The sequence below is a fragment of the Balaenoptera physalus genome (assembly GCF_965194825.1).
Source record: "Balaenoptera physalus genome assembly, chromosome: 13".
NCBI classification, from domain to species: domain Eukaryota; kingdom Metazoa; phylum Chordata; class Mammalia; order Artiodactyla; family Balaenopteridae; genus Balaenoptera; species Balaenoptera physalus.
Window position 1 is genome coordinate 17,414,437 of NC_138892.1, and position 12,919 is coordinate 17,427,355.

The window sequence follows — 12,919 nt, forward strand, 5'->3', positions numbered from 1 at the left end:
GTATAGTATTGTGTATCTGTTAATCCCACACTCCTAATTTATCTCTCCCCACTGCCTTTCCCCTTTGGTAACCATAAGTTTGTTTTCTCTGTTTGTGAGTTTGTTTCAGTTTTGTAAACAAATTCACTTGTATTATTTTTTAGGTTCCACATATAAGTGATATCACATAATATTTGTCTCTCTCTGTCTGACTCACTTCACCTAGTATGATAATCTCTAGGTCCAGCTCTGTTGCTGCAAATGGCATTACTTCACTCTTTTCTATGGATGAGTAATATTCCATTTTTGTATATATGTACCACATCTTCTTTATCCATTCATCTGTTGATGGACACTTAGGTTGCTTTCATATCTTGGCAATTATAAATAATGCTGTATCATTGGGGTGCATATATCTTTCTGAATTAGAGTTTTTGTCTTTCAGAATATATGCCCAGGAGTGGCACTGCTGGATCGTATGATAGCTCTATTAAATCTCCCCTTTTGAAATACCTCATGTGATTTGTTTTCTGGACTGAACCCTGACTGACACATACCATCATAGAGGATAATTTCAACAAAATGCTCTCAGTTAGTTAAGAAGACCAAAAAAAGTAGTAAAGATATAAAAAGATATAAAAGATTTGAATATAGTAGCATGCTTGATTCAATGAAATATATCAAATCTTATATCCAACAATCAGAAGGTAAGTGGGATTATGGGTACTGTTTCCTTATCTCCAATTCTTGCTTTTGTCATATTATATAAGCATTGCTTTTATAACAGAGAAACAGAAGTTATTTCATTCTTTTGATAAACCAAAAAACCTAGAATAACTAAAACTTTGCAGTGATGAAAAGCATATCTAAACTGAAACATCTGGTTAGAAGCATCATGTGCTGCTGCTTTTAAACCTCATCACTGCTCACATAACAGCTTAATGATCTCCATTAACAACTTTTTCTAACATAAAGTATCTTTTCCTACCAGGTACAAAATTTAAATTATTTTAAAAGGCATGGTGATAAACTATCCATAAATGAAATTATACAAAGAAACTTATTTTGATAGCTTATCTCACTAAAAATGCTATGAAAATCTTCCAAGAATTACAATCTCCTTAACTATCAATTTAATCCATCGCCAACTAAGTATCTTACCCTCACAGTACACATTCTTAGCATTTGAAGGTTTCATAACTCTTTTCTGATTATGTGTGATTTACTCAAACTTTTTAAAGAAAAGGCTCAATAAAAAGTAAAAACCATTTACCTGTAAGAATGAAATAAATCTCCCCATTTGAATTTGGCAATCACCTTCCACCATGCTGGAATCTGTAGCTTTAAAAGGCAACATGAAGAATATTTCAATTTTTTATTTTAATCAACACCAAAAGAAAAAATGTGATTTTTATTCATTAGGACATCTTCTAATCTGCATAGTATTGAAAACAGAATTTTTACACTGAAGAGAAAAATGAAACAATCATTAATCACACAATTAAAAGTCACCATCTGTTTCACAACTTAATGAATTCAAGGAGAATCATCTAGCTACAGTGCTTTGTAATTTATAAAAATATCAAAATAAACTTCATACAGAATTTGCTGCTGCTTCATCACTGAGGTTTTTTTACCTGTTTACCAAACAAAAAAATAAACCAACAAAAAATCTGAATGTTTATTTCCTCACACTAATACTTCACATGATCATGACAGTCCTAGAATTGCCAGTTAACTTTTTGTTCATTTCAATCGCAAAAAAAGCATCACAACATTACAATGTGAAATTTTAAAACTTACCTCCTTCTCCATAAAACAAGAGACCATTATAAAATTTAGTTTCAGCCTGTTTAAAAAAAATTAAAATAATTTTATAAGGTTGCTATTTTGTTTTTAAATTCCTAAGCTCTCTTAGTTATCCCTATTTAATAGTAAGCCGATGACTACATCACACACATAAATTCACTTAAATTCAAAAACTGCTTGCAATATAGGTAAATGCAATTTATCTTTAGAGTACCAAAGATATTACTGATACTCAACCTTATTTCTTGATTTCTTTAGCTTTTTCTTTGTCTTATCTGACCACTCTGTAATTTCCCACATCCTCCCACTAGTTCAGGAGAGAAAAAGCAACCACATAGTATCAAAAAGGTAGAGAAAAAAAGATGAAGTTTACCATCTTCCACCAGAGTTTTAATGGCTCATGGGTGAGGAAACACAGAACATATTAAAAATTCAAAGCTTTTAAAAAAAATCAGTTATATCCAGAAAGCCATTATATACAACAAGCAACACAGAAGGAATGCAGACCCAGACTCAAACCATTATTACCAGTAAAATGTTATGTGAGTGACACTCCTTTAGCTTCGGTTTCCTCATCTATTCCTCACGTACCTCCTGGGTGGTTATTAGCATTAACGGGGTTAGCATGGTGTTTGGTACACAGTAAACACCCAGTGAATGGTACTCATTATTCCTACTATTATAAAGATACAGTTCATTCAACATTCACTAAATATTTATGCACACTGTACACATATAAGCACATATTTGCTTTTAAATCATGTTTTTAATGTCTTAAGAGTACAAATAATTACCTCATATTTTAATTTCTTGATTTCACAACAAAGTGCAGCATAAACAGTGATGACTTTGTTTAAGACCTAGTTTCATGAGTAAAAACACAAAAGGAAAATAGTAAATTATAGCAGATAACTAAAGCATTTTAAAAACAGATTTTTAAGTTTAGGAATCTGTACCTTGTTTTCAGTCTTTATGAGTTCCAAAAGGGAAGACTGTTCATAAGGCAAAAGCTATAGAAACAAAAGAAAATAAAATTTTTTAATTTGAAAAAAATCATGAAAATTCTAAATACACAAACTGAGACTATCTCTCTTCTATGGAAACTTGTGTTCGACCCTGTACTCAGCACTAGCACTACGCCAGATGGGCAGTGACTGCTAATGGCTATGGGATTTCTTTTTGGGCTGGTGAAAATGTTCTAAAATTGACTCTGGTGATGGTGGCAAAATTCTATGAATACAGTAAAAACCAAAGAATTGTACGATATATGAATTACATCTCAGGAAAGCTGTTATTAAAGTAAGACAACATGTGACTTAGGACAGTGTCTAGCACATAGTAAGTACTCAATAAATGTTAGCTATTAAGTGCCAACAGTTTCAAAGATAAAACAAAACAGAACTACCTCAAAATGGAACAGAGCAGGAGTGACTTATTTTATATCTTAAAAAAATCACTCCCATATTAAGATCCCCTAAATAGCATAAGGGAGCTTTTGGGAAATCATGGAAATATTCAGTATCTTGACTGGGATATGAGATACATGGGAATAGGTGTTTGATTAAATTCACTGAACAGTATTTTAAATCTATGCATCTCACTGTATGTAAAATAACCTCAATTAAAAAAACAAGTAAAGCTTGAATATGCTATTCTAATCCTCTTCATTTTCTTGATAATGAAAAACAAGTTAGCTCAAAGAGTTCGTGTCATTCTTTGACACTAAAGACTTTGAGTTTGCATCATTCTTTAAAAAGGAAAACAAAAACACATGCATGGCTTAGAGAAAAGGAAATTAACCATTTTTCTCCAAGTTTATTTAAGTTCTTTTAGATTCCAAACAATAAAAATACATATCCCAATTTTGAAAACTGTTTTCAAGATACAGTATGTCCTGAAAAAGTATACATAAATTGAAAAATAAAACAAAAGCAAACCTTTAATGCTATAGGATCAAGATTGAAATCCCAAACATCTCCAATTGAATCATCCAGTGCATCCTCAATTCTTCTCAATTGAGAGGTATACTCCTCAAGAAATTTCCCATAATTCTTAAGCTGGACTTCGGCATGAATTTCTAAATTTAAATTTTAAAAGTTTGTAAGAAGTATAAATAATGAATTACAAGACATTAACTTCAAATAATCTCAAAAGTCACAGCAAAGTAGATACTAAGCATTGTTAATGTATCACTTCAGAATGTCTGGACTTCTTGAAAATAAAGTTTTAAAGTTAAACAATAATTGAACTTTCAATCTTTTCCAAATAGATACGATAATTGTAAAAACAGTAGATGTTACCAATTAGAGATATCATCTTAAAACTGCAACTTTAAAATACTATGAAAAAGTTACTCCATAATCTAAAAAATGTGAATAATGCCTTAGACAACTCAATGTCCTGATTCTATGTTTTAGTAATAAACAACTTTTTTGTGCGAAAAAAAAAAAAAAAATCATGACCTGATTTAGGCACAAAAATCTGTGTTGTCATAGAAACAAAATTTTAAAATGTAATGCTTAATTACACAGTAAACTACGTCTAAAAATACACCTAAATATTGTTTTTTAAATGGTTTTAGACCTGCTTCATCATATTATTCCTGTAATGCCTCAAATTTACCAGGATATTTTGTTTTAATTATTTAACTATCATAATAGAATTGGAAAAGCCACTAAAGGACAGTGAGTACAGAATACTGTGCTGATATTTACAGAATTTACACATTAATAGATGACTCTAGGAACTCACTGGAATAATCTGGACAATAAAAGTTTGCCTACTCAGCAAAGTTAATGACCGTAAATATTCCACCTTATTAAACGTAAAAATTCATTACTCATTCCAAAGGCAGCAAATTCAACTCCAACTCAGTTTCTTTTATTGATGTGAATTACTTTATTCAATCGCTGTCTTCTAAAAAAAGTAAAAATTTTCTCTCCTCAAATTAGCAATGCCAAGCAACTCTAAGATAAGGTATATTCTAACTCATTAAGGATAAAGACCTAGCTTCACATTCTCCCCTATTTTGCAACTAATGCTCCAAATCAGGTGGATCAATTAGTTCATTAAGGTTCCCATCTCATTACAGTATTAATCTAGGCAATTCTGGGAAACAATTAGTCTAGATATGATTCATATTCCAAAAATTAATGAAAACCAGGCACAGAGAAGAGAGGTCCTCTCTTCCCTACAGCTTAAATTTTAAAAACTGCATTAAGATTCTCGAAATCCCAAGTACATGTCTAATTTTCAGTTACATGGGAAATGACCAAAGCTGCGTTTAAACAGCAAATGAGTTCTTAACGGCAATGCTAGAAAAACATGCCAATGAATTATTCATTTAGTCTGTTTGGAAATTCATAAAGTAGCAGGCAAGAGAAAACCTGTAATAACATTAACGTTCCTTGCTGATAAATTTTTAAATTGGTAAAAGTTAAAATAAAAAGATTTGAAATGAGAACTCCATAATGATTCAAGAGTAAAAAATGCAAAAACCTATTTACATGCTTATCTCTTCCAACAGACTTAATTCCTTGTTTTATCTTTGTATCCCTAATAATACCTACCACAGTTCCTGGCATGTGGAAAAAGTCTTTTGAGTGAACCAGAACATTCTGATTCAACCTTTTTTCAAACCCAAAACATATTTTCATTCCAATATTTTGCAGATACTAAAGTAGGGAACCTCTGTCCATAAAACTTCATACATGACAAGGTGCAGTTCACTTTAACAGTAAATACAGTTATCTTCTCCGTAAACAAGTTGAAAGATTCAATACTACCAGGATCATTTTTTCATGCTGCATAGGAGCTTATAACTTATGGAATGTTTTATGAAAAACTGCTAACCATCCTGAATTAAGCTCATGCTTCTTTGAGAGGCTAATAAAACCTAATTACATCTAATGTGCCTGTCTTTTATAAAATTATGCAAAATTTACACGTAATTTTTAAAAATAAATTTATTTATTTTATTTATTTATTATTTTTGACTGCGTTGGGTCTTTGTTGCTGCGCGCAGGCTTTCTCTAGTTGCAGCAAGCAGGGGGCTACTCTTAGTTGCGGTGTGTGGGCTTCTCACTGCAGTGGCTTCTCTTGCTACGGAGCACGGGCCCTAGGCGCGCAGGCTTCAATAGTTGTGGCGCGCAGGCTTCAGTAGTTGTGGCTCGCGGGCTCTAGAGCGCAGGCTCAGTAGTTGTGGCGCACGGGCTTAGTTGCTCTGCGGCATGTGGGATCTTCCCGGACCAGGGAATGGAACCCGTGTCCCCTGCATTGGCAGGAAGATTCTTAACCACTGCACAACCAGGGAAGCCCTACGCCTAATTTTTAAAAATTATATTCACCTTTTGAGAAAACTACATTAAAAAAACAAATTCACAAGCAGTATGTTCCAATCTCTCTTATATCACCTATTTAGATTCATATCACCAAAGATAAGAAACAGATCACCAATTTGCATTCATCTTAGGTAAACTTTCACTGAAATAGTTTGGCCTCTAAATTTTGCTGCGTGGAACTGAATTTGCTAGGTTAAAATGAGACAATCCAATTTTACTAAGTAAAATCGGAAGCAGATTTGCTGTAATTTCTGAAACCTTTTTAGGTGCGCTGGAAACTACAGGACATCACTTTTGAAAAATACCACTTAACGTAAATAAAAGGCATAGGAGGACATAAACTGACATTCACGTGTTTATTTTTTACCGCGAAATGAGTTCTTTTTCGCTATCTTCTAGCGAAGATAAGCATATGAATACGAAGGTAAAAACACTCAAACTTCCAAAAGTTGGTTTGGGAGGAAAACGAAGAAAGATAGGAAACCGAAACAGGAACCCGGACCTCAGCCTCACCTACAACTGCACGCTCTGAGGATCTGGCGAAAACCCCGGGCGGCCAGAGACAAGGCAGCCTCCGCTCCCCGGGCTGCGGGCCTCCCCGGGCGTGCCCCGCCCGAGCCCCCGGCTGCACGAAGTGGACGCCGCGCCCCCCGGGCCACAGCGGGCTCCCCAGGACAGTCACCGCCCCGAAGGCCGAGCCCTGGCCGGGCCTGACCCAGCGTCGCCGGGGATCCCAACGCGGAAAGTTAGGTTCGCGAGCGCGTCCCTCTCACACCCCGAGGCGCAGAAAATGTCCCGAAGTGGACCGCTGCGCGCCGACAGCGACGCAGAGCCCTCCCGCAGGAGCGCTGCCGGGGCTGAGGCGGGCCGGGGAGCGTCCACCCGCAACCCTTGCCTGCCGCTCCCTTACTCTGTGAGCCGTCGTCAACGCGGTCGAACTCCCAGTCCGGGGACAGAGTCTCCACCGCCATCACGCCGGCGCCTCCCACAGTCACAGCCCGGACCAGCCTTGGCGACGACGCGGCCTCACCCGGGCGGCTGTAACCGCACGTGACTTCCGGCTTCAGTCCCGCCCCCGCTCGCGAGGGCCGGCCGGGCTCGTTGCCCCTGCGGGTCGCGGGGGCCGCTGGGAAAGCGAGTCCTCCGTGGTGGCTCGAGGAGGAGGTTGCCGCGGCGATGGCGGTGGTCCTCGCGGTGTCCTCCCGTTCTTATTTGGGCCTCGCCACCGTTCAGTGCACTTTTCACGCCACATCGATACCTTCAATTTCGCTCTGCTGTCTCCGGGCCATTTTTAATACTAGGAAAAGTGCTCCCTCAGTCTAGCCTAAAAAGGGCAAAATTGATGGGGTCGGGGCAGACGCTGTCCTCTAGGACGTCGCCGTGCAGGCGCTTCTTCCCAGAAGCCCGTTTATCCCACGTCTTCCCGGTCGCCACCGTCCGAGCTCTTGTTCTGCACGCCCTATGCAGATCGTTCTTGAGAAAAAAAGCCGTGTGCAAGAGGAATAGTTACTTTACGAACACCTTAAGCGAGGAATTTTACTTCTCTGCTAACTTGCGCTCACCGGCTCTCGACCCACCTCTTCTTAAAAAGGCAGGGGGGAAGAAGAAGCGCTGTTTAAGCGGGTTCTAAAAGGCGCCTACCTGCTAACGGGCTTTTCGGTGAACAAGGATCTGTGTTACCCAGTAAGGCTACATGTCTACAGGTATTTACACAGCAGTGTTCATTGCTGCATGGTTTTTAATAGATACTAGTAAGAATCCAGGGAAACTTCCATCAATAGGGAGTAATTACATAAAGTTTAATATGTCCATACTACGAAATACTAGATAACTGTTAAAAGAAATGAAGTAGGTTTATAGAGACATGAGAAACTGACGGGAGGTAGTTGCAGAAAAATGTGTACTTGTGGTTACATTTGTATTTTTATATAAACGTGTACTGGCATATGTGCATGTAGATGCATAGAAAGAGAACTCGGATCACACCAAACAGGACAGTTGTCAACTGGAAAAGAGTATGTGTTGGTGATTAGAAAGTGAATTTTCAAGTTTTATTGTGTCTACTTACATATTTTTAAATCTTTAACAGTGAGAACTTATGAAGGTCTTCTGTAGTCTTAAAAAGGACCAAAAATAACTAACTTAATCAAAGCTAGTAAATGGCCTCTTGAAGAGCATTCCCTGAGGCCCGCGAATCTGCAGTAGGTCAAATATTTGAGTGTCCACTAGGTACCAGGTACCATGCTAGATGCAGAGATTATTATGAAAAAACAGACAAGAAAGGTGGATCCCACCCCTATGGTGCTTGCAGTCTTAGTGGGCATTTTAGAAAGGAAAAAAAGAAAGGAAATTTGAAAATAACAGGTAGCATCAGTGCCTCATGGTTGGCAGACATTTTTCCTTTTACTTATGTGTGATCATGAGTTTGACTTTGCTGTATTCCTCACATTTGTGTTAATCACTGTAATTAATCTCCCAATAGCTCATTATGATACATTGAAATTACAGGTCAGAGCAATTTGAATCTGCATATCCACTAATTATTAAATCAGTGCAAGAGGCAGTGTCATGTAATAATCGAAAACACAGCTTCTACAGTCAAATTGTGTAGGTCCAAATCATAGCTCTGCCACTTAGTAGCCATGGGGTTTTAGGCCAAGTAATTTAACCTCTGCTTCAATTTCCTCATTTGTAAAGTGGGAATAATAATAGTAAACTCCTCATAGGTTTGTTATGAGGACTAATTTAGTTCATACATGTAAGAGGCATAGAGCAATGCCAACCACATACTATAGAAATGTTTGCTGTTCTGACTCATCATATCCTTAATTTTAAAAGAAATCTCAGGGATTGCCTGTATTTTTTTTTAACTTTTTATTTTATATTGGAGTATAGTTGATTAACAATGTTGTGATAGTTGCACGTATACAGCAAAGTGACTCAGTTACACACATACAGGTATCTGTTCTTTTTCAAATTCTTTTCCCATCTAGGCCATTACATATTATTGAGCAGAGTCCCTTGTGCTATACAGTAGGTCCTCAGTTGGTTATCCATTTTAAATATAGCAATGTGGACATGTCAGGGATTGCCTGTCTTGAGCTTACATATCTTTAAATCAAATTCCACGCCTAGAATTTACAATTTTATTAGAGAATTACAAGTTAGATACTAAATCTAAAGCACATTCAGCGACTTCCCTGGTGGTCCAGGGGGTAAGACTCCGCGGGGGCCCCGGGTTCAATCCCTGTTTGGGGAACTAGATCCCACATGCATGCCTCAACTAAGAATTCGCATGCTGCAATTAAAGATCCCACATGCCGCAACGGAGACCCCGTGTGCTGCAGCTAAGACCCAGCGCAGCCTAAATAAATAAATAATAAAAATAAATATTAAAAACGGTCCACATCGTAAATAAATAAAGCACATTCGCTATAAACTGAAATGTGCTATCTGAAAGTTATCTATTACAACAGATGTTCTATATTTTCCAGGCCTAGGCTATCAAAGGCAAATAATCATTTTGAAAAATTAAATATCCTTCTTTCTACTTTTTTTCATTCTTAACAGTACTTTCTGAAAGGCAAGCTTGGAACTAGAAGGGGAAGTATTGTGCTATTTTGAGAGCTTCAAAGAACTTTAGAACAGTTGCTTTCAGAACGTGCCTGCCTTCTGGCACCTAGCAATCCTTGCCTTTAACCCTTATACCCACAACTTAAGTACCAGTTTATTCTGTACCAAAACATAGTGAGTGAGTGTGTGTGTGTGTGTGTGTGTGTGTGTGTGTATAAAACAGTGCTAAGGTCTTGGTGAACTTGTTTCTTAATATACATTTAAAGTATGTTTCCTACAATAGAAAATCTATGGTAATAATTCACTAAAGGCATTTCTCTTAGTAATTTGTCAGAGTCCTGTGTGTATCTGTCAAAAAGATACCTAATATGGTAATTCATATATTTCTTTACAAAATAATCTCTCACCTGGACAGGAGTTTGAGTCTTCCTAAACCTATCATGACAGATCTTTTCTTTGCATTGTCCACACTACTGAGTGAAGTTTCTCAAAACCTATCTGATCAGGGAATGCCCCACTTTAAGTCCATCAGTGAATTCCATTGTCCTTGGCATGGAGTTTACACTTCATAGGATGGAATACAAGGCTTTTTCCAATCTGCAACAGAGACCATATGGCCTGCAAAGCCTAGAATGTTTACTGTCTAGTCCTTTACAGAAAGGATTTGCCAACCCCTGGTCTAGAATCATACAGTTATACAAAGTTTGTTGTGAAAAACAGCAAAGTCTCACCCACCCCCTCCCCCATTTTCCTGTCCCCAAAGGCAACCACTTCTATCTCTTTTAGTTGATTATTTTAATACTTACTTCCATTTCTCTAAATAGCATAATGACAATATTCTTTAATTTTCAACTTTGGGAATTATATATTGTCTTCCCACTATGGGAGATGAGGATGTAACTATCTTTATCCCCTCACCCCACCATCCATATCTCTGCCATCCCACCCTTTTTCCAATATAGTTATATAACAATTTTGGTAGGTCAATATTCAGTGTTACGACTCTATTAACACAACTCATAGTTGAGCCATGTAGTAGACTATGATATTTTTTCCATGCAAAGCTTTTTGTTTTTCCTGGCATAATTATTTTGGTTTTTTTTTTAATGTTGTTTGCTTAGTTTCGTTTTTACCAATTCAACCTGAAAGTCTTCCCCAATTGTCTAAATTTCCTCTCAGGATGTTCAGATGCCTGTGGTGCTCCATTAATTTCATCATCCTACAGACGTCTCCTAGAGCTTTCTAGCTCACTACCATCTGGGCATTTTTATTAAGTTCAATATTCATTAAATTTTTTTCTTTGACACAGTAATTATTTTTATTGTGCTTTTGAATGTTTTTAAATTTCCAAATGCATGGGGATTTTTGATTTATTATTCAAAATTGATATCTGACTCAATTTCATATGGTCAGAGATGATGGTCTGTGTGATATCGATTCTTTCAAATATTATGAGACTTCCTTTCTATCCTAATTTGTAGCCTAATAAGTGGTGAAATGAGAAAATGGATGTGAGCCTGAAAAAAAAGAGGTGTTCTTTAAGTATTGAATGCAGAGTACTATGTTCATCAAATCAAACTTCTTAGTTAGAGATACAATGAAGTTTTGTTTCAGCCTCCTGATTATTCCAAAAATCTGCCATTCAGCTGGGTTTTTGTATTCCTATACTCATGGATGACCAATGATTATGGGATCATGTAGGTTACCATCATACCTGATTCTGTGAATCCCAGATTGCACTGAGCACTTCAGCCCTGTGCCTCCATATTATTTACTTTGAAATTGTATGTTTGTATAATTGTATCCCCTGTTAGGCTATGTACTAGTTTCCTATTATGGCTGTAACAAATTGCCACAAACTCAGTGGCTTAAAACAGCACAGATTTATTATCTTACAGTTGGGTAGATCAGAAGTCCGACATGAATCTCACCGTGCTAAAATCAAGGTCTTGGCCGGGCTGGTCCCTCGTGGAGACACTGAGGGGAGAATCCACTTTCCTGCCTTTTTTGGCTTCCATGCATTATTCCAGTCTCTAGCTTCTGCCATCACATCTACTAGTGACACTGATTCTCCTGACTTCCTCTTATAAGGACCCTTGCAATTACACTGGGCCCATCCAGACAATCCACGATAATCTAGTGCATCCTGGTCTTTAAGTATGAAAAATTACAGAGATAAGTTGAGGATCTGAATGGTGTTATCTTCCTCCAGAAAGGATTACTATCTCTTCTGGAAGATTATTAGAGTAGGGGCAGACTACTTTAACCCAGTCTAGGACTGTTCTGATTCCAAGCTGGGTTTTTGTCTTTGTGAGGGCTGGTCTATTTCTGTATCATCTTAATCCTAGGATGTAGCTCTGCAGGGGTGCTGGGCAAGTCCTGCCAAACCTCTGCTCAGCTTTTCAACCTCACAGCTGCTGCTTTCTGGTACTTACAAATCAGCAGATGCCTTGAGGTTCACCGCCCTGGACCTTCTCTCCTGAATCTCGATTTCTCAAATCCTCACCTACCTAGGTCTCCAATGCCTTCAAAAAGATTTTTAGCGACAAAAGCAAAAATGGACAGATGAGACTACACCAAACTTAAAAGCCTCTGCACATTAAAGGAAACAATCAACAGAGTTAAAAGGCAACTTATGGAATGGGAGAAAATAATTGCAAATCATCTATCTGATAAGGGGTTAATATCCAGTATATACAAAGAGCTGCTACAATTCTACCATTAAAAAAAAAAAAAAGTAACCGGATTAAAAAATAGGCAAAAGACCTGAATAAGCACTTCACAAAAAAGGTACACAAATGACCAACAAGCATGTGAAAAGATGCTCAACATCACTAATCATTAGAGAAGTGTAAATCAAAACCACAATTAGGTATCACCTTACATTCATTAGGATGGCAACTATAAAAAAATTTAAACACACAGAAAATAACAAGTGTTGATGAGAATGTGGAGATATTGGAATCCTTATAAACTGCTGGAGGGAATGTAAGATGGTGCAGCCTCTATGGAAAACATTATGGAGGTTCCTTTAAATAACTAATCCATATAATCCATTTCTGGGTATATATGAAAAAGAATTGAAAGTAAGATTTTGAAGAGATATTTGCACACCCATGTTCAGCGCACATTATTCACAATAGCCAAGAGATGAAGCTGCCCAAATGTCTATCTACAGATAAATGGATAAAGAAAATGTGGTACACACATACAATGGA

At 37.2% G+C, this 12,919-nt stretch overlaps 1 protein-coding gene and 1 long non-coding RNA gene across 12 annotated transcripts in view; one reads left to right on the forward strand and one right to left on the reverse strand.

Annotated features, from left to right (window-relative positions):
* Positions 1 to 7,185, reverse strand: part of WASHC4 (WASH complex subunit 4) — a 70,726-nt gene extending 63,541 nt beyond the window's left edge. For 8 of the 11 annotated variants that reach the window (XR_014252272.1, XR_014252273.1, XR_014252274.1 and 5 more), the window contains exons 1-6: positions 7,039 to 7,184; positions 3,726 to 3,865; positions 2,745 to 2,798; positions 2,583 to 2,648; positions 1,783 to 1,828; positions 1,253 to 1,320 (exon numbers count right to left, since the gene is read on the reverse strand). Coding sequence is in view for 7 of the 11 variants with exons in the window: in XM_082419337.1 (XP_082275463.1) it covers positions 1,253 to 1,320; positions 1,783 to 1,828; positions 2,583 to 2,648; positions 2,745 to 2,798; positions 3,726 to 3,865; positions 7,039 to 7,099 (435 nt within the window). In the remaining 4 variants the exon portion in view is untranslated. Of the gene's footprint in view, positions 1 to 1,252; positions 1,321 to 1,782; positions 1,829 to 2,582; positions 2,649 to 2,744; positions 2,799 to 3,725; positions 3,866 to 7,038 lie in introns of those variants that run through there. The other 3 variants (XM_082419338.1, XM_082419334.1, XM_082419335.1) reach the window with 2 other exon arrangements.
* The window catches only part of LOC309640631, a 317,179-nt gene that overhangs the window by 31,839 nt on the left and 272,421 nt on the right, over positions 1 to 12,919 (forward strand). The window lies entirely within an intron of this gene.